The 22438-nt window shown below is 39.5% G+C and overlaps 1 protein-coding gene across 10 annotated transcripts in view; it reads left to right on the top strand.

Moving 5' to 3' along the window:
• WWOX (WW domain containing oxidoreductase) overlaps positions 1-22438 on the top strand; it is a 791253-nt gene that overhangs the window by 1813 nt on the left and 767002 nt on the right. For all 10 annotated transcript variants that reach the window (XM_023528567.1, XM_023528565.1, XM_023528568.1 and 7 more), the window contains exons 2-4: positions 5862-5926; positions 6792-6849; positions 8327-8505. In XM_023528567.1, coding sequence (XP_023384335.1) covers positions 5862-5926; positions 6792-6849; positions 8327-8505 — 302 coding nt within the window. The remainder of the gene's footprint in view (positions 1-5861; positions 5927-6791; positions 6850-8326; positions 8506-22438) is intronic.

Raw genomic sequence — 22438 nt, 5'->3', positions numbered from 1 at the left:
ACTATGCCAAGTAAGGGGGCCGCAGGGGGGTCGCTGTGCCTGGGACACACCTGGAGTAGGACGCAACTGGAAGCTGACAGTCTGACGTGCCCGGAGCACTGCGCTGCTCTCGAGCGCACCTGCGCGGGGAGGGGCGCGGGGCGGCGCTCCAGCTTGGAGAGGGTGGGCGAAGTGGCAGTGATGTGAAGAGCTTCGGGTGGAAGACATCCAGGGTCCTGAGGCGGGACCAGACCCCGGCTATGGGCCGTGAGTCAGGCCAGGGTCACCTGGCAGCACTCAGGAGCGCCCTCTGCTGCTGAGGAGGCAGCGCTACTTGGTTCAATAATGGCAAAGGGGCCTTCTCCCCTTCTTCCTCAAAAACCAGAAAAAAAAAAAAATGCAGATGCCCAGCTCCCTCCTCACGAGTATGGAGTGGGGATCTAGGAGTATGTATTTTTAACCAGTGTCTTAATATAGTTATGTATATTTGTATGCTTATATGTGTATACATATCTATAGCTCATCTAGCTTCATTATGGTTTCCCGGAAAAGTTTTGGAAACTCTCGCAGACCCTTTCTCCTGTCACTTACTGTGTGACCTTGGGCCGTTGAAAGGACTCTCAGTCACAGTTTTCTCATCTGTAAAATGGATTGACATGAGAGTCTTAGTTCAGGCAGCGTACATAAAACACTTAGCACAGGTTCAGTAAGTACTCTATGCTCAATAACAGCGTTTCAGCTGTCTCTTCAGCTTTCACAGCACCTCCTTAGGCCTGATATTAGAATAACATGGGGACTGTTTTAAATACAGATTTTAGGTCTCCACAGAGCTTTCGAGGTGAGGCAGGTTATTAACTTTGAGAAACACGGATGTAAATGTGTGATTCTCAATATCTGGAAAACTTAAAAAATATCTTTGGTTCTACCTCCAGAGATTCTCATTTAATTGGTTTGCCCTCCCCTCCCCCATTAGTATGTTGTTAAAATCTTCCCAGATTATGAACCATTGCTGTCTTTGGTGGCTTGGTACAAAGAGAAAACAGCAAAATAAGAAAGAGCTTGCTGAGTTCATTCATGCAAGACATATTGGGATCTTATGTGCCAGGCTCTTTCCTGGGTGATGGTTATACCGAGATAAATAAGATCGAGTTATCACCCTTAATGAGTGCCCAGTCTTTATAGGGCAGAGTGACATGCAGTGAGGTAGTCCCAGTGCAGTGTGTGTAGTGAGCAGCAGTCTATTTAGAAGAAGGAATGTATGGCTAGGTGGGCACCTCAGGTAAGATAAACTGATCAGGTTGGCACCTAAGCTGTGCTGTAGGGTACAAGTAGAAGTAGGCAGGTCAGGGGGGCTGGAAGGCAACCCAGGTAGAGGAAACAAAATTAGAACCCCCGACATAGTATATGTGGTGGAACAGGAATGTGAAGATTGAGTCAGGGGAGGAAGGACCCAGATTATGAGTCTAGCTTCTCCACGGCACACTTTCATGTGCCGTGGAGAAGCTAGAGCTCTGTCATCAGGACCGATGGTCCAGTGAAGGATTAGAGCCAGATAGTGACCTTGGGTTTGTGTCTTTAGAAAGATAATTTCTGCACTGGAGAATTGAAAGGTCACTATTCTAGCAGCAGGAAGCCATTAGGCTGTTGCAGGGCTCCAGGCAGCTCCTGAATGGGCACTTGCTGTTCCCTCCACGTGAAGAGTTTTTTCATCCCTTAGAGCTGGGCTTAAATGCACTTCCCAAGAGACCTCTCGTATCCCACCCATGCACCCTCCTTCCAGCACCTAGTTATCTGCCTTGTGGAACTTAGCCTTATCTGTAGTTACTTAGCAATACTCTTCCCTGATTGCTCTCTGTCTTCCTCCCTAGGCTATAAACTTTATGAGGCTGGGGCCTTTTCTCGTTTACCTCTGCATCCCCATGCTTAGCACCATAAAATAAATCCATATGGAATGAGTAAATTAATTCATCTAGTCAAAGTTTACTGTGGGCTTCTGTGGGCAGGTGGCATAGCAGCCCCTGACAATGCAAAGAGGCACACAACCTGCTTCTTGCACGCCCCTCCTCCTCCTGCTCTATGTGGGGCCTGTCCTTGTTCTGGCCACTTAGCCCATAGACTCTCTGGCTTCCCTTCAGGTTTGCCTGGAGCCTTCTGTTAGGTCTGGAGGCTACCTTGCACGTATTCACTCTGCCTTTTCCCTGTGTCTTGCCCTATGTTGGCTGGCCTTTCCCACCTGCTTCCTTCCTACATGGCGTCCAGTGTCTAGCCTTTTTCTTTCGTGAAATAAGGTCTGTATACACTAGCCAGCTCCTCTGAGAGCTTCTTAGGAGCCCATACCCAGGGGATGCAGTGGCACATATGTGTTCTCCTAAAAGCCACCCCCCATCCCCCCTGCTCCCCAGCCTCTACTATTGTTTTAGGTCTCAGACTGGCCTGTCTGGCCACGTTGTTTACACTGACTGTGGTGACAAGGCCTGTATGGCTCCCAGCTGCAGAGTACCTCTTTCCAGACCCTCTTTCCAGTTTTGCCAGCCGTCTAATCTTTGACTCTCAGGGCTGAAAGATGCATCTGACAAACCTTAACCTTAAGGTCCCAGCAGTCCCCTTGATTTCTCCTGACCTACAAGCATCATGGCCTGTCTTTTCCCTCCTAACTCTGGAAAGGTCACTTGTCCTTCTCTTTGGGTTTGGGAACCTTTGCTCATGGGCTATCAGAAGACTGCCCTTTGAGTAGTTCCTGTATCCAAAAGGTCTTCCTCCCACTGCAGCAGGGCCAAGCCTGAGGGCAGAGGCCGTAGCCCTGGTGAGACCTCGGGGGTCTTGTGGTTTCTTACAGCCCCCTCTTGTTATGCAAGTTCTGTTGTTCCCCTGTGATTTCCCACATGCCCCATGGTGCACTTATAGGCCCTAAAGCACACACATCATATGGCTCCAGGGCCACCAGGCTGGGCTTCTGGGGAGGGGATTTTCTGCCACCGAGGGCAGACCTGTTACCAGAGAGAGCTGGTGGGCCTTCCTCACCTCTCTGGCACAGTCCAGAGCAGCTCCTCTGCCTAAATCAGGAGATAGAGACAGAAGGTTAAGGTCTCAGTGCAGGGGACTGTCATTACAGTCACCTGGGCCTCCTGGGTCTGCCACCCCTATAACCCTTTTCTTCTGAAGCCCAGGCCTCTAGGCAGCTTTGCCCTGTGGGGAGGTGGTTCCCGCATCCACAGGGCTGGTTGTCTTCATGGGCATCTCGGGGTCTCCCAGTTAACTTAAACTATGCTTTAAAAAAACCTTAAAGAGCATACTTGAAAGTGATATCCATGTAATGTGGTATGAATTTAATTTTAATCCCTTTAGCTTAAATTAAGATCATTGTTAATTATCTTTAAATGACAAAAAGCTTATTAGAAGAAAAGAAAATATAAGAGGGCTTCTGTAGAAGGGGAAATAAGATAACTTTGGGGACATGTGTTCATTAAAAAGTCGTTTTAGATTACAATTAAAAAGAACATCTTTTAATTAATTTTTCTATGTAAGTATTAATTTAAAATAATACTACTTTGTGAAAGGCGTGGTTCTTAGTTCTTCACGCATTAACTCAGTTTTCTTTAACCTCAAGAAGTAGGTGCTGTTATTGTCCCCATTTTACTCATGGGGAAACTGAGGCACAAGGAGGTTAAACACCTCCAAGGGCACGTGGCTGGTGAGTGGAAGAGCCAGAAAACATGGGCACGGGGCTCTGGAATCCTTGCTACCGAATTACAGCTCTCTTCACCTCAATTAGGCCCCAAGGTCCTTTCACAGGATCACTGTGCCCTACAGGAGAAGGCTGGCAATGTCTGGAGCCACTTTCCTTTGACACAACTACAGGGAGTGGCATATTGGCATCTAGTGTGTGGGGACTGGGAAAACTGCTGATCATCTGACAATGCGCAGGACAGCCATCACAGCAAAGAACCATCCTGCTCTATGTGGCAGGAGTGTAAGAAACCCTGGCTTAGGCATTTGCTGTCAAAGTGAAAAACATGGCATAACAGTGTTTATTATTATTTTTTTAATGTTTTTCAGGATAGGAAAAAAAATGTTCTCAGTGAATTTTCCAGCTCCTTTGGAAAACACTTATTCATTCATTCCATGTGTTTACATTTGAGTGCCTACTATAAGCTAAGTGCAGGGCTGGGTATCTGAGGGATCATCTGGGTGCAGGCTTAGGATGTCCTTTCCTTACCTGCTGTAGAGTGGCAGCATTCCACTCCTGGGGGGTCACTTGATTGATTCTTGAGGGCAGGCTTTTTAGAGCTGGGTTCCAAGCTCATTTGATGCGTGCCTGTGAGATGCAAACTACTTATAACGTTAGGAAAAGGAAGAAGTGATCCCATCTGTAAATTTACCTGAAGCACAAGGCAAGGCAAAGCAGAGAGCAAGAAAGTTTATGTTGTTGCCAGTGTTTGGTTTATCTGATTGCTCTTCCCTTCAGATTGCAAGAAGCAGGAGTCGTGTCAGTGAGGGGCAGGTTGTTGTTACTGGGAGTACTTCTCTATGCAAGTAGGATTTGATAGTGTTCAGTATACAAGTAGGATTTGGTCCTTGCTACTGATACCCTATGCTTATACAATAATTTAATCATTTACCAGTCACTGTCACAGGTATGGTGTCTCTTGTCCTCCCAACAACTCCTTGAGGTGAGTGTGTGGCCAGGGAGATTGGCTGACTGAATACAGGCAGTGTGGGAGCTCAGATCTTCTGCCTCCTGAGTCCAGTGTCTACTCTGTCCCTGCACCACCACTAAGAGTTTACAAAATTAGACTAGAAGCCAGCAGTTCCTGAAAAGGCCTTGCTTGTGACTCATAAAATTTCACAGCAAATTCATACTTTGTTTATTTATTCTCTTTAAAATAATTTATAGGGAAGGAATATTCAAACTTTACCATCTAGATATCAGTGATTAAGTATTATTTTCTATTTTGGCATGGGTATGTGAACTTTTAGGAAATTCATCCTCTTTGAATGCCTCTTGCAATATCCAGCTTTTCCCTGATTAAGTAATTTTATGTTTCCCTTGATACTTTATCACTGTTGACAGATGTCTCTTATCTTTTATTGGCTCACAATTTTAATTATAATTTTGTGTGCTCTGAGATGAAATGCTAACTTTGACACAGAAAACAGCTTAGTTTGTATATTTGATCAAAATAATAGCTAGTACTTTTGAGGGCTTCTTGTATGCCAGGTACTGTGGTCAATCCTTTGTATAGAGTATTCTCGTAAGGCCCCCTGAGATCAGTACGAGGATTATTTCCAATTTGCGGATGAGGAAATGGAGGCTGCGAGGCTGAGTAACTTGACCAAAGGCACATAGCTAGGTGACTATAGGGCTGTCGTCTTGCATTCTTAATCACCTCACAAGATCAGTTGGGAATCAGTAGTTAAAAAAACACTTTGAAGTTATATATCTGTGGAAAGAAGAAACATTGAAAAAGATTAGTAATATATCTCAATGATTTATAAATATCAGCATTATGAATTAGACTGAAGTTTGTCAGTCTGAGAATAAAATGATAGATTTTATTCCAGGATAGTTGAGTGATTCAGCGAGTTTCCTAAAGTTTACCCAGGACCGAGGTTTCAGTCTTCTTTCTGCTCCTCCGTCCTGTTCCTCCTTCACAGCCAGCTTGTGAAGGCAGGCTCTCAGGAACTTCCACAGACTGCTGCTGCTCCTGCCTTGGAGAATATGACCTGATGCAAACAGTAGCAAATATGTTCTACTTCTTTCTGAATGTCTGACTTTACTACTCTTGAGAAAGAATATTATTTGGGAGAGAAAAACATTTAATGGATTAATTTTTAGAAGTATAACTTTTACTTATTGTTTTGTGGATTTTTTTTTTTAATAGTCATACTGAGGAGAAGACTCAATGGGAACATCCGAAAACTGGAAAAAGAAAACGAATAGCAGGAGGTTTGTATTTTGTTGTCATAAAACAAAGAACCTGTATTTAAAGCATTGATTAGATAGGAATAATCTCGTAGGCGTGGAGGTGACAGGTCACTGTCATTCTGGAAAGGCTCTTTAGTAGGGAATCGTCAAGGGACTGGAGGAGCTTATGGGATTTTGTAGAAGGAGGTGATGCAATCTTGGGGTGGAGTGGTGAGGATGTTTTTGGTCTTTAAAAAGTATTAAACTAAGAGGGGGCTTTGACTCAGAGTTTTTCAGATTTTCCTGTAATTGCACTCTTCTTAAACTTGTTATTGGTTGCTATCATGGAATTAAATATACCAGTGTTTGATGGAATTCCATCAAGATTGCCATGATTTATGGGTACTTTTGAGCAAGTGTGACCTACAGAATAGAAGTTTATATAAGAAGGTCCCTGTCCTTGATGGTTAGGGGGAGAGAGAATATGTACCCTGGAAGAAAAATGAAACTTCTGTAATACTGTATAAGAAGCATCACAAGTCAGTATACAAATGGTGTTGGTAAAGATACATTCTGTGAATTCTTTCAAGGGAGATTTACGTTGATTAGAACAACCAGTAAGGTTTTCATCAAAAGCAGGAGCTGAGTGGAATATTTAAGAATGATCAAGAATAAAAGAGTTTTATTTTTGAGCAAGAGGCAAGAATGTGGAATCTAGTTGGGATAATGAGTCTTCTGAAACAGCCACATGACTTAAATGTGACAAAGTGACGGCTGTTGGTCTGGTAGGATAGGCTTAGGGGGCAGGGGCTAGAAGGGCATGGCACCTCTCCTGACCAGGGAGACTAGGCTTCAGTTCACCCCACTGCTGCCGTGTGTAGACTTGTCAGTCTTTCCTGTGTTTCAGATTTGCCTTATGGATGGGAACAAGAAACTGATGAGAATGGACAAGTATATTTTGTTGAGTAAGTGTCTACATAGAAACTATTCTCAGCCATTTTGCTCTTTAACATGTTTTACTATAAAAGTAATATTCGGTGGAGAAAAATATGACAGTATATAACTGTAATCTTATCAGCAGGAATAACTATTTTTAACAGTTTTTGCATTTATTCTTCCAGTCTATTTTCTACATACACACTTTTCTTAAAAAACTGGGAATGTACTGTGTAAACTGTTTAGTAGCCTTTTTTTTTCCACATGATGTCTTCATGAGCATTTTCTCATGTCCTTATATATTTTTCAAGAAAGTGATGTTTTAATGGCTACAGAGAATTATTATGTACAGATATACCATACTTTATCAAATTACCTATTGAGCATTGATGTTGTTAAATTCCTATTATTGGGCATCTTTGTAAATGTTTTGAGCATCCTTGTCTCTAAAACTATGCTTAGAGTACATTCTGATAGCAACCATAGTAACCACCTGTGTAGTACATAGTGTGAGCCAGGCATGATTCTAGTCACCTTATACCTGTAGTGTTAGTTCATTCAATCCTCACAGTGCCCCATGGGAGGCAGGCTGGCCCTTGGCTGATTATCTTGCCTCCCTGAGCCTGTTAGAGTGGCGTGCTGGCAAATGGTTAACAACAGCTCTCTAGGGAAAAAAGCCCAGATTTGTTTCCACGCTGTAAATACTTTCACCACAGCCTGTTCCGGGCTCCCAAGGCGAAGTCATTGAGGAGCTGGGCTCTTGCAGCCCAGTGTGAACTGGCTCCAGCACAGCATTGCCCTGTCATCTCTGTATGACATGAGTCAAAATGCTTATCTGGCAGCTGTGGTTATGATTAAAATGAAGTGAGATTATTCTTGGGTCTTAGTATCTATAGGATGAGAAGTATAGATTTAAAACTATATATAATTTTATACACACATATACACATTACACATGAAATCTCATCTCTATTTCTGGAGAGTTCTTAATAATTTTTAAGATATTTTGAGGTCTTTATCTCAAATCTCAAGAATACATTTAAAATGTAAACAATAAATTCTGTTACATAGGGAGTAACCTATGAATCCATATGTACCAGTATATTTTAATATTGTTTCTACAAGATTTAGATGAACTCTAAATCAAAACTAGAGTGCTTGTAGGAGGTATGAGTAGTCTTAAAATGAAAATCATTAGAATTTTAGCAGTTGTCCATTTTCATATTTACTGTTAAGACTCTTTATCATTTTGAATTTTCTGCTTCTCTACCAATCTTCTTAGGCCCTTGCACAGGACCAAGAGGTTTAATTGAAATCTACTGAATGTAATCTTTCTTGAGGCCAGAAGATAGACTAAATGGACTTCATTTCTTTCTGGGGTTAAGAATACACCTTTTTAGTACATGAAAAATGGGGTTTGCCTAGCCTAAACTATGACATTATCTCATGTTTATAAATGTTTATGTTCACTAATGTCAGTTTGCTGCTTTCTCCTTTTCTTTGTAGCCACATAAATAAAAGAACCACCTATTTGGACCCAAGACTGGCATTTACTGTGGATGATAATCCTACAAAGCCAACCACCAGACAGAGATACGATGGCAGCACCACAGCCATGGAAATTCTCCAGGGCCGGGATTTCACTGGCAAAGTGGTTGTGGTTACTGGAGCTAATTCAGGAATAGGTAGGCCATTAACTTAAAATTTTTATTATTTTTTGCGACTGCTATAATGAAATCTGGTATAGTGATTCTCTAATTTAAAAATGTATTTATAACCTTTTCAGTTATCATTTAGTTAAAATCCTGCTCTCTTAAAATCCCAGTGTTATCATGGAAGGCTATGGAGGGACTGACCTTGAATTCTCTGAAAGCATAACACTCAGTAAAAAATCGTGGCTGTTTTGGTTTTCGGGGATCAGAGACAACAGCTTCCGTCTAAGAGTTTCTGACCTGGTCTGTGTACGGACATATTCCAGTTACCTAGGTTGTTCCAACTGAAATTGGTAATGGAATATTGGGGAACAACAGTGTATCATGATTTTGGAACAACGGATACTACAGGTTTTAGTTGGTCACTGAGAATATCATTTTCCTTTGGGTACAGGATCTTATTTCTTTATAAAGTTGGAAATTTACTCTTTGCTTTAATTTCTAAATTAATATTCTTAATTGCTAGTGTTTAACCATAGTGATTATCTTGAGGTAGATGGCTTGAGGGATTGTTCTTTCCTCAGCATCATGGGATGTTAAAGAAATAGTGGGAAAGCAGTTGCTTGTGCAATAACTCTGTGTACGATTTTATTCTTTTTTTGTTTTGGTCCATTTACATCAATATCTGAATCTGTAAGAACCAGCTGCTTTGAGTAAGTATATGCTTCTTCAGATTCATTTATGGAGACACAACATGGAATTGCATTTGGCTGTCTTCTGGCAAGTTCTCTCTGTCCTTTCGACTGCTCCCAGCTCCTCAGCGCTCTTCCCTTGGTGGCCTTCTCTTTCATGAGCTTTGCCTCCTTACTCTTTTGTGCATGACTTGTCCTCTTTTCTTTCTCTTTCTTCATTTTTGGTGACCCCTTCTTGAACCTCCAGAAACATTCCCTAGCATCATCAGCTCAAGCACACACATTCTAAGAGGATTAATTATTATATAAGGTATAACATCTTATATGCTGCAGCTCCACAGCAGAACTTTTAACTGTACTTGTCTGTGAAGGCAAAGAAGCAAGTGGAATTTTTTAAAAAAATCGAAAGGGGTTTATTTAAAATCAGCTCTCAGACCTCATCCTGGGCTCAGAATATGTGCAGCCCACTTCCAATTTTCTGAACTTCTGTTTTGGGGTAAATTCTGTATAATCGTCATTGATAATCAAAACTGATGACACTGATGTTAAAAATAATGGCTAGATCTCAGTCATCCAGGAAACAATATGTTGTATTGATTGCATTGACTACTGTTATGTGAGGGTGTTGATCAATACAGTGTAGAAAAACTAAGAAAAAATAAGGACTTAGGTAAAATATCTCTTTTTATTTAACTCTCAGTTAACCAGAAAATTAACTAAAAGATCTCATTCCCTTAATCTTCTGGCTAGACTGGTTTTTCTTAGTAAGATATGTGACTGCCAATGATTTTCTGCATAAGTGTTTATTCTTTGCTCTGTCTGACATCAGATAACAGACCTTTAGATATGGCTAATGCACTATTGAGGATTTGCAACATCAGGCTTATGACATTGTAATCTAGTACTAATAGAGAGTTGCAGAATATACAAGGAGCTGTGTTGAGTGAGATGTTTAATCGTGATTAGGAAGGAGGAGGGGATTCTGAAGCATGGAGGATAAATGCATTGTTGATCAGAATGGACCTGGAACCTCTTTGAGGAAAGCCTCTTCACAGCTCCTACTTCCCCTTGAAGACTTTTCTTTCTTGATGTCCATAATCCATTTTGTGGACATTGCAAGTAGGTGTCTGTGGTCCAGTCAGATATGGTGGCAAATCATAAAGCTCAGGATGAAAGGGATGTTGGGGAAGGTCTTAGGGAGACCAGCTCTTTCTATTCAAACACCCCCTGCTATCTCCCCAGCTCGAACCTTCCCTCAGAAATTGCCTTTAGCACTGTCACGTCACCCCATTTTCCCTCTCCACTCTTCAGAAGCATAAATCTAGGTGAGTGCTGAAGATTTTTATTCTTAATTTTTGAAATAATATCGTATTGAACATTCCAGGCAGTCAAATCCTTGCAAATAACTTTCGCTCTGCAGCAGTGGTATCAGGCTTAAAGAAAAGAGCCTGAAGATAGGCACATGGCTTTTTGTCATAACTAAGTTAGCTTTTATATCCTGCATGGCTGCCTTAGAAAGGGTCCTTGCCCAAGTAGGCTGTGGCTTCTAGATAAAGTCCTCTCTTCTACTGCACTATGAAATATGCCAGTTTATAAATTGCTATCACCACTCTATTTCTGCCCATTTCAAATGAAATGGCTGAGTGCAGAGTGAATCAGGCATCTTCAGTTCCAAGACTTCTGGGCATTCAAAAATCATCTTCTATCAAAGCTTTAATGGTGTTGGTGTTCACTTTCCTTTTGCCACTCAGGGAAGCCCGTTTTCTATGTATTAGCTGTTCATTCTTTAGCCTTATGAATTTCTGTTCTCTTTGAGGCAGAGTGGGCTGAAACAAAACATACCAGTATTTGAGAGTGACGACTCCATGACTGAAAACATAGCTAATCTAATTTTCTTTACAGAGGATGTACAAATCTGGTATTTCCAGTGATTTATTTTTAAATTCTCCACAAGGCACTGCTTTGTTGAAATTGTTATTGGTGATGCTCTTGTGGAAGGGGATGGTCAGGTGGTGAGAGAGGACACCTTTCCTTGATGACCTTTGGGTTATATTAGGACATTGCCTCTCAGCAGATTTTTATCTTGTTGTCTTCCTCTCCTGGTGATAAGTGATATAGATGCTATATTTTGAATTTTTGTTATTTGATTTACTAAGACAGTTTGGAAGGACTCGTGATTAATTCAACTCAAAAAGATCAGGATAATTTTGGTAGAAGGAGGACTCTGAGGAAATGTCAGAATAAAGCATTATGAGTTCATGAGATATTTTATACTTAAAAGATTATAGCCAGATAATCATTGTTGACTGGATTCAGCTGTCTGGATTGGTGGCTGGCAAACTGCAGCCCATGGGCTAAATCTGACCCGCTGCCCGATTTTGTAAGTAAAGTTTCATTAGAACACGGCCATGCCCATTTAGTTCTATTTTGTCTGTGGCTGTTTCTGTGTTACTAGCAGAATTGAGTAATTACAGCAGAGACCATATGGCCTGCAAAGCCTAAAATATTTCCTATCTGGCTCTTTACAGAAAAAGTTTGCCAGTCCCTGCATTAGATGATCCAGTCCCTTTCAAAGTAGGATCACCCAACATTCTCTAAATTGGACACAATTACATAAAATTTAGATAATTGGATGTCCCCGGCCACAGGAATATTATCTCAACACATCATGTATAACTATTGGGGATGTCCTACCAATATTCTGCACCCCTTGCCTCACCTCTGTTCCCCCCATTTTTAGGGAGCTGCAAGCATTAAGATGTTGCCTCCTCAGAAACTAACACTCTTCTCTCCTTGACCTTTGTTTAGCCAGCGTTCTGAATCCGAAGACCTTTGTAGATTGAAAGCTGTAGCTTGTGGACCTCTCTGTGTGGAGATCAGCATCTCAGTATCCAGGGGGAAGTCATCTCTTCACCCAAAGCTTCTACTAGCAGACCAAGAGGCCTGGAACCCCACAGTCCCGACTGCTAACCAGTAGAGGCAAGGGAGGAATTCATTTCTGTTGGTGGCCAACATAGCACTGAGGAAGAGGCAGGTGTTTCACGACTGTCTGGAATTCGGGGCTTATTGGCCCTGATTTGGTAAAAATGAATGGAAATGGCTTCAACATGGTGATCATTAAATACAGATCTTATTATGAAGTCTCAGGAGAGGGAATTGTTTAGGCTGGGGAATTTCCCATTATGGAAGATCCCATGGCTTCTTTTCTAGATTCAGCCTGTCAGAGAAGCTGGTTTGGCTCTGCAAATAAATAGTTCAATATAAAGTGCTGCCTTCTTGAATCTGAGGGCTGACATGTGCTCATCAAAGGCAGGATCTTTCTAATGGGTTAATTGAATGCCTAAATGGGGAGCAGCACCTACCGTCTTTAGTTTCTTGTTAGTGGGACTTTTGTTGGAACTCACGCAGATCACTTCAGTGAGCAGACCGATTTATTGTCATCATACTTAAGGAGTGAAATCCAGGTTTTTTCAAACTTTCATTTAAAAACTATTAACAATTATGAGCAAATTAGATACTTTCAGTCTGATAAAGCTTGCTTCTTTCAATCTTAAAACAGTAGTGGATAAAATTTAATTTTTTAATCCCTTTCAGAGTTTAGTCAGGATGAAAAGTTTCTTTCATCTTTTGAAACTTCATAAAGTTGGGCTGCATTAAATGTGACTTTAAATCTGGAATAGCCTGGGCTGGTTTTGGTTTTTGAGCCAGAGGATCCATTAACAAAAACAAAACTATTTTTTTTCTCCCTGAACACAAGCTAGCCACCTTGGTATATACCAGAAAAATGCGTTTTAGGAATGACACTTCAATTTTCTATTAATATTCATGTTATATAATCACTTCCCTGAGGTTTATTACAGGGATTCTCATAATGTGTGTGTGTGTGTATGTGCATGTTTGTGTGTATATTTATATACACACATATTTAAATATCAAAATTTATATATTTTGAGATGTAAAAAGTACATGCTCAGGCTATCAAAGTCACCCCTAAATTTGTTCCCCTTGAAACAAATAAAGGTACCAGATTTTCATGCAGGAATCCCAAAATGTTATAGTATAATATTGAAATTGGTGGTTTTGGCTTAGGGAGCTCATTTTTTAAAGCTCAGGGTCTTGTTCCTAAATCATGTGTCCCAATTACAGTGTGAAGTATAGGTGCCATATTTTTATCCTACAAATCAACACCATGAAGAACTCATATCTGGTGTAAATTCTACAGTTCTACAGTAATACAAGAAAATTACTTTCCTTCATTTAGAAAAGTGTATTCATAAAATTTTAAAGCTGTATTTCACAATTATGAACTAGTTTCCTTCTTCACACCTAGTGTTACTGAATTTTGCCTTCTAGCCTAAACCATGCTATTGACTTTGTTTTCAGTTATTGTAAAAGATCCAATAAATCTGAGGCCATAAGCTAACTTACAGTTATTTTCACGGTAAAACTTATTTATATGAAATCATTACACTTGGGATCTTAAAATGCCTGATTACAATTTCCTTTCTAATTGTCAACAAGACTTAAACTAGTGGGTTCTTGGCATTTGTCTTTTTTTTAAGAACCCAATGCTCATTAAGTAGAAGAAAAAATTCTGAAATAATCTGACCTTTTGGGAATTTAAACCCATTTTAAATTAAAAACATTTGTGAACACTTATGCTAAAACATTCCTGTATATAAGTAAAATGATTTTGAAATTATTTTGTTCTGAGAAACTATTGAGATTTTTGAAAATATTGGAAAAAGTCCTTATACGATATTACATAAAAATTGAGAATTAATACCTTATGAATTAAACAACCATTTTACATTTAATATTCTTAGACATTGAATATATACGATTAGAGTATTTGAGAAGTTATATACATTTCTAAAGGAAGAGACCAATGGAAATATTCTAATGAATCTCATTTCATAATTTTCACATATGAAAACTTAAAAAAAATTAATAAATTATACATAGAGAATGATGTATAAGTAATATGTGTATATATACACCTGATCTCAACTGAAACTTTTTGGTCTCATGAGCTCAGTTGAATTTCATATTTGTATGTAGGTCTGCATTTTAATTTATTTGTTATCATTCCAGCATAACAGATGAGGGTTATATAAGCTATTGTTCAATGGCAAAATGGTCCAAAATCATAACTTGAAGAGAATATTTAAAAATATGATTTCTACCCTAAATTGAAATTACAGGTATTTAATAAGGTTTGAAAATTTGGAAATTATTTTATTTAATATCCAGTTTCAATAATTTGGTCTCTTGCTTTGACGTAATACAGTGACATAGTGATCGTTAATGAAAGAAAGGGTTCTACATATTTTCTGTAAATTAACCTAAAAATAGAAATCTTTATCTATTTATATTTTTTCTCCACTAGAGGGCTCTGTTGCCCTTTGATAGAGTTACACAAAAGCAGAAGCATCTCTAGTGTTCCTCTCAGCTGGTCTTGCTTTCATTTTTGTTAAATAATGCCTTTTACTTTTCTAGTACTTCTTTGTGAAAGAGTTCAAATTGAAGACTGTTTCTAGTGTCATATTTGTTTCTTTTTCTCTCCCCGTCTTTTTTTTTTTTTTTTTTGTATGAAATGCCAAGAATGAAGTGATCCATTTAATAAAAAGGTCCATTGTATTCAGGGAGCAGCCCGTTCTGCCAAATTACACAAGGGCATGTGTTTTCATGACATTATTGGTTTTGAGCATGCTGGCCTATCAATAATGATTTTATTTCTAAGTGGAAATTGTAATATTTAAATATTAATGCCTCTGTTTAAGGTTCATTTAGAATGCCTTGGTGATCTTATACTTTTTTCTAAGAACATAGTTTCTCTGCCTCTGACATATCATTAATAAAAAACCTAATTACAATAAATTATATAATACCCAGTATTATATACCCAGTATTATATAATTTATTGTAATTAGGTTTTTTATTAATGATATGTTCTTATATTAGAAGAAAATGTGTCCTTTTGGGCTTAGCATATGTTTCTTAAATGAGGCCATATTGAACCAAATACTTAATATAAAGCAAATAGCCAGTACTCTGTACATACAAGATCTTAAGGAGGGTAATTTTTATTTTGGCTCTATAACTAAAATTTGAGACAATCCATTAATTGCATGCTTCAGTTCTCAAACAGAAATTTGGCCCAGAAAAGAAAATACTTTGGCTTTATAAAACTGCTTATTTTCAGATTTTAAATGGGGACAAACTGAATACACTATACCGTATTACATACTTTCATTTATATTCTTTTTCTCAGCAGCTTACTTTTTCTCAAAATGAAAGGGCCTGAAAGCATTGTGAATATACTTGTAACACTGCAAAACTGTTTCACCAGAGTAAAGATATTTTGGCCATTCCTTTGCTAATGCGTTCATTGTTTATCAAATAAAAATTGTTAAAACTAGATGGCTATTCTCAGAATTATTACAGATTTTATACTAAAAGGCATGCTGACAGTTGAAAGTCATTTAATATGACGTGGCTCATGTCCTTTCTTGCACTCTGTAGCATATACACAAACTGTTCATACGAGTCCTGAACCTTTTCCAGAATAACATTTGGGGGTCAATAGGAAGACCTTCTTGCAAAAAACTCTTCAATTTAGGCTCTGGTAGATTGATCAAAAGCAAATTCTGAAAGCTTGAGTTTCTTGCCTAAATGTATTATCTTCCTGAGGCCCTACTGACTGAGCTACCCAGGCTTAAATGTATTATCTTCCTTTGGCTTAATAACACTACACTGGAGTGCTAGTCTTTACACAAGCCTAAAGACTTGTTTGACAGGATTTGAATCTGATTGTTTCTAATCTGTGAGTTATTTGTTTACCAGGCTGTACTGCTTTCTTTTCTGGATTCTTCTTCTTAGAAGCCATATTCAGATTGTACAGTCTCTGAAAGCAAATTGAGGTTTCCTCACTAGTCTCTGAGAGGAGATCTAATGTTGTGTGCATGCTCAAGGGAAAGAGAGAGAAAAAGAGAAAGGAGGGAGGGGAGAGGGGGACTTTATGTGTATGAGATAGGGCAGAGGGAGGAAACTCATTCTAGTGTTTTAATATTTTTCCCTAGGTTGGGGGCTGGGTTGACTAGCAAGGTGGATAGAACTAGGCCATTTATATGAACAAATTATATCATGTAAATAGGAACAATTAGAATCAAAGAAGTTTCTTGTGTAGTTGTCTGGAAACTGATTTAAAACTAATGAAACATTTTTCATTTTCATCTCTACCTTTAAAATGTGCTTAATTATTACACATTGGTATTTATTGATCACCGTAAGATCGTCTTGTATTGACGGCCCTTTAGAATTTATAAAGGTTCTGTACACAGTCTTATTTCTCACCACGACCTCAGTGCTCACAGCTATCTTGAAATAGTGTCAGAATGAAAGCACAGAAAGGTGAGGAAGCTTGCATAAGATCCCACCGCTCTTGAGCAGGGAGTTCCTGCAGCACTAGAGCGGAGAACTGCACGCGTGGGGCCCTCTCCATTCTACTTGTTGCCTTCTTGTTCCGAGGAATAGTACACAGCCCTGATCAAGCTCTTCCCAAGCAGCTCATCCAGTCTGTGTGAAATCAGAGAATTTAACACGTTTATGAAAGCCTGGTCTGTGCCAAGCTGTGTGTTGGTCATGGTGTCTGTTGGGAAGACCTAGGCAGATATGATTTCAACTGCTGGGCAGTCATGGTTAGTTAGTACACTGGCACTTTCTCTACCCATTTCCCCTTTGGTGTTACTGTAACATCAGTGTTAGGTGTTGGGGAAGAATTACAGTGGAACAGGAGCCAGCATTTGTCAAATTCATGTTTATGCCAGGTGTTAGGCTGGGTTAGCATTACATGCCTTCTTATTGAAGTAATTTAAAATTACTTGTTATTGTTATAAAACATGATTTCCTTGTGGAAAACTTAGAAAATGCAGAGAAGTAAAAGTAAAAATAAATGCTGATAAGAAAAAAAAGTCACTCACCAGCCAGAAATAACATTTAGCATATATGAGTCTAAGTGTTTTTCCCTTCTTTTGTAATTTTTCTATTTGACTGTGGTTCATGAGCATCTCTCCCTGCTATTAAATATTCTACATCTTAAGTGGTCGCATAGTATTTTATATTATTCTGATCATTTTCCTACTGGAACATTTAGGTTGATTTCATCTTTTTGATAGCTATAGAATGGAGATGAACATTTTGTAATTAAATGATTTTACCCATTCATGACTATTCTATAGTTTTATTTTCTGGAAGTAGAATTGCTGAATCAAGGGATTTGTTCTTAAACTTAATATCCTGATTTGTTTTGTCAGACCACACCCCTGGAAGCTGTACCAATTGAATACCCGTTTGCCCTGCATCCTTGCCAACCTTGGCAGTTAAGATTTAAAAAAGTATCACTTTAATTTTTATGTCTCTATTAGTAAGATTGATCAGCTCTTCATATATTCGGCCATTTGTATTTACTCTTTTATGAATTGCCTTTTCATTTTACATGCGTACCTATTGGATATGTATTGATTGCTAATTGATTGCTTGATTCATGTAGTATAATTTAATTTTCAAAATGTTCCTTTCTCTTAGAAGTTAATTTATCTCAAAGTGTCTGTTTAAGTGCATATTTAATCTTATGATCAAGAGGATATTCATGGGAAAGAAATTGGCCTAACTCCCCAGTCTGCTTCACTAAAAATTTTCAAGCATATGTCTCATCTGTCACACCAGCTACACCTCAAATCATGGGTACTGCTGTTTCATACCTGCATTTAAGGAGGGAGCATCCCAGCAAACGCAGTGTTGGCCAGCTTATGGTAGTGTTCGAGTCCCAGGATAACACAATAGGCAACATTTGGTTGTTTTGGTTCTGCAGACTTCCCCCAGATCTTCTATTAATGATAGTAACAACTCTTCAGAGCTTTTTTGTGCATTATCTCATTTCATGAGCCTGGCTCCTGCGTGGTGAAATTGTACCACTGCTGAAAATAGCTATGCTGACAGGGGAAGCTTGAAAGGTGGCGGGTTTCTATCTGGAGAGGCAGCAGGGTGCAGGAGAAGGAGTACTGACTTCAGGAAGCAGGCGTGACCTAGTTTCAAAACCTGGCCTAACCGTGTCCCATCTGAGTGACTGGGGGCAGGTTACTTTCCTCCTCTGAACTCTTGTTCCAGGTCTATGAAACGTGGACAGTTTTCCTACTTTGCAAAGATGGGAACTCCAGAGTGCCCAGGGAGTTGACTGCTCAACGTTGCAGGCACTTAATAAACAGTAGTCATTTCAGGAATGGGCGGGGAGGAGATCCAGTTACTGAAATGAGTTTGATATTTTCCTAGCTTTCTGGTTCTTGGATCCTTAAATGGCTGCCATAGTATCTGTGAGTTTGTCCTAAAATGACCTTTTATAAGTGACTGTTTTAGGCATTGACTTGTCTTTAGTATTAGTGGAAACATTTTAGATATTTTTTGTTGGAGATCAGATAGTAGCTTCATTCACAAAAAAGAATCAAAAAAAGGACAAGGTTGTTACAGTTAAGAAAGAAAAAGAATACATTAAACTTGGTGGTGAAGGGCAAGGAAGGAAAACCTTAAATGAATGCATCGAGATATTTTTATTATGAGAGTTTGGCATCAGCAAATGTTCTTGATTTTGTGATGGTTTATGAGGCTGCCTGGTATATTAAGTATAAATGTCCGACTTTGCTGTCCCATTTACTTGATTATACTGAAGAATGTGTCTTTGATGAATAGAATTTTATCAGCACTTAAAATGGTCAAGATGGAGTAGAAAATAATATTGAATGTCAACTGTAATTGAAAAATAAAAAAAAGAAAAATGTATAATGAGTTTTATTTGAGATTATTGGGACATGTTAGGCAAAGGACTGGCCTATGAGACAGGTTGTCATTAACTGACGTGACCCAAGGCAAGTCACTTAACTTGTTTTGAGCCTTTCCTCATTTGTGAAATCAAGAGAATAATATTTCCTGTCACTTACTATTTTGTAAGGCTCAACTAAACACAATGTGCAAATGCAGTAATGGAGAGAGTGCTGTATGATTGCTTGCAGTTGGGGAAAAATAACCTAACAGTTGTCAGAAAGAAGAATTCTACGGCAGGAGGCTTTAGATTTGGAAGAAGATGGAGGAGGGAGGAAGAGAGTCATTTAATTTCTTAATGGCCTGGGTAAAATAGGATCTCTACATTTTTTTTGCTAGGCTATGCTGAGAGGTTTCAGCTAGTACCTTCCCGAGGGTTCAGAAAAGTAACCAGACATCAAGTAACTTTGTTGTGCATTGGGCAGTGACTTGGTGGTGATGACTAGAAAAATTTAACAATGTTGTTCCATCCAGAGTTGACAGGCTATGACTCTAGCCAGATATTGAGGAGCAGAAACTTTCGGAGGCAGAAACAGCCTCGGCTTGTAGTTGTTTTGGGATTTCATTGGTGCAAATGTTGGTTCTTGGACAGTACATTTTCTTTCTGGTTGCCTTAATTTTCCTCTGCTCAGGCCCTTACCTCTGCTTTCAATGCAGAGCTAATACAAGTGTAAACAGAAAGAGTGAACTGGGGACTGTTTGATTTTATGACATCAACAAAATTGCCAGCAACATCTTGATTCTGGAAACTGTTTTCCTGGTGATCACACGAAGCAAAAGAATGAAAATAATCAATCTCTTTCAAATGAAGAGAGTCTGCTATGTCAGTCGCCAGTGGCTGTAAGGATGAAATCTCAAAACTTTTTGCATCTTTCACTATAACGTCTTCTGACTGCCTTCAGTTTTTCTGCATGGCTGTGTTGTGCAGCAGGGTGGCCATGGCTTCTAAATTCAGCAACCGATTTCAGTTCGAGAAGCTTCTATCGGCTGAGAGATCGTCATCGCATTCCAACTGGCATTACGAAAAAAAAAATGCCAATTACAACTTTATCTGTTAGTGAAGGAAGTTTCAGTTTTAAGTTCATGTACAGTTACCAGATAGCGCTGTAACAGATCCATACTGAGAAATGTCTCAGGGAGCAGAGGCAGAGTTTTGGCAATAGTTACCATTTTTTCAGCCTGAATAGGTGACTTGGGAGCTGTGGTCTCTGTTTATGAAGGTCTTTTTTCTACCACGTCTAGCAATTGTATCTTGCCAGGTGTTTCTCTTTTATTGCCTGTTGGTCTGACCAGGGAGCAAGAGGAAACCAGTAGTGTGTGCGTGTCATTATCCTGGAACACTTTTTGATGTACCCCAGTGCAAACATGTGCATATAGCGTTCACGTGTTCCTTACACGTTCACTTATTTATTAAGACAACAGAAATTTATTCATTTATGCTTCAGCAGTCAGAAGTCCAAAATCAGTTTCATTGGACCTTATGAAGTCGAGGTGTTAGCAGGGTTGGCTCCTTTAATCGCTGGGGGGATGGCGGGGGGGAATCGATTTCCTTGCCCGTTTCGAAGCTTCTAGTGGCCATCTGTGTTTCGTGGCTTGTGTTCCTTTCCTGTACCTTTGAAACGCATCACTCACTTTCTGCTTTGACCATCACATCACCTTCTCGTTTAGTCAAATCTCCCTCTTAGAAGGAGCCCTGTGCACTTCCATTTAGGGCCCACCTGCATAGTCCAGGATAATTCCCACTTCTCAAGACCCTCATCTTAATCACATCTGCACAGTCCTTTTTTATAAGGTGACATTCATAGGTTCCAAGAATTAAGATGTGGGCCTGCCTCAGGGACCAGTCTTCAGCCTAAGATGGAAGGTGATGGATTATCTCCAAGAACTCTTTCATTGGTAGCATCAAAGACTTCTGTCTGTACTCTACCTCTTCCTTTCCTAACTGGTTCTTTGGGCTGAGTGAGTTTGTCTGGAAAAAGTCTGGTTTAGCGTGCCTCAATGTTCTGAATTTGGGAGCAGCTCTTTCAGTGCCTCATTTCTGCCAGTTTGAGTTTGAAGCAGGATTATATATACAGGTCTGGAACTTTCAGTGTATTGCTACTGAGTAACATGGTACCATATGATAATGGTTAAGGGTGGGGAACATTTTCATGCTTGCTCATTCCTCTTGCCATTTGGTCAGGAATAGAGCTTCCCAATCAGGACAGAGGTAAACTGGGTTCTGTAGCCTAGGTCTAGCCCCCCGATGGTTTGTTTGGCCCACACAATAATGGCTGATAGTATTTTTTGTTTTGGTTTAGTACTTGACATCATATTAAAATCAGGATATTTTACTTAAAAGTAATCTTGATTTCTGAGTCTTGAAAATCCAGAAGAACTGGGGACATTGGGTCCCTGTGCCCACCAAGGGGAATTGCACTGATGCTGAGTCACGCTGACCCCTGCAGGCTTTTTCCCTGCAGACAGGCCAGAGTTTTTGACCTGACCACGTCCTTGCTATTATGTGCCCCGTCCTTTCGGAGACTTGAGTTTAGAGCCCTGGTTTAAGGTCTGCAGCGAGGGGTGTGTAGAGAGAGTGGACTGTGGCTCACAGCCACAGACTCGCCCTTTATTCTGTCATTTGTGCAGTCAGCAAACATTTAATGACTCTTTAGTTCTAGGTGCCAGCCAGGATCCCTGCCCTTAAGGAGCTACACACTAACCAAAATATTAGCAACTCAGTCTTTGTGTTTCTAGAAAACATTTAAATTTATATACTTTATAGTATAATTTTTTTAAAACCATACATTCTCCTGTATACATGTATGCCTCTGAGTAGTTTCTAATTATTTCTGTATTTTTCTATTTGTATTTAAAAGTACACGATGCTAAAGCCTTCCCCTTCCCCTCCCCGCCTGCCCCTCCTCTCCCAATTCTTGGGATGACATCTGCAAATGAATTACCAAATATGTTCTTGTAAATTAAGAACTTTTGCTATCTCAACTGATGCTTTTTTTTTTTTTTGTCTTACTTTTAGTCTCTGACTTTTCTTAAGCTTCATTAGCACTTACACATCTTCTGAATAACCATAAAGGAAGGCAAAACCTGCAGTAGGCACAGGGTGAGTGAGAAGTCACCATCACTTGAAGAGAAATGTATGGATTTGCTAATTTATATTACAGTTCCATTGCTTGCCTTGTGGTAATAGGCATGCAGCTGTATTATGATTTTTTTTTTAAAGCTTATGCCATGTCTTTTGATGTTCATGCTCACAGTCTAAGCAGTTATATACTGTTCAGATAGTACGTGCAAAAATTAGTGGTTAGTTTGAGTGGCGCACTTTTTTTTTTTTTCTTGTGGACAGATTTCTTTTACAGTTCTGGCTGGCTTTTCTGTAGCTCTGTGCTTTGCTCCGGGTTTTG

This window comes from Pteropus vampyrus, unplaced genomic scaffold (assembly GCF_000151845.1).
Source record: "Pteropus vampyrus isolate Shadow unplaced genomic scaffold, Pvam_2.0 Scaffold29, whole genome shotgun sequence".
NCBI classification, from domain to species: Eukaryota; Metazoa; Chordata; class Mammalia; order Chiroptera; family Pteropodidae; genus Pteropus; species Pteropus vampyrus.
This window is presented reverse-complemented; position numbering and strand designations above follow the sequence as displayed.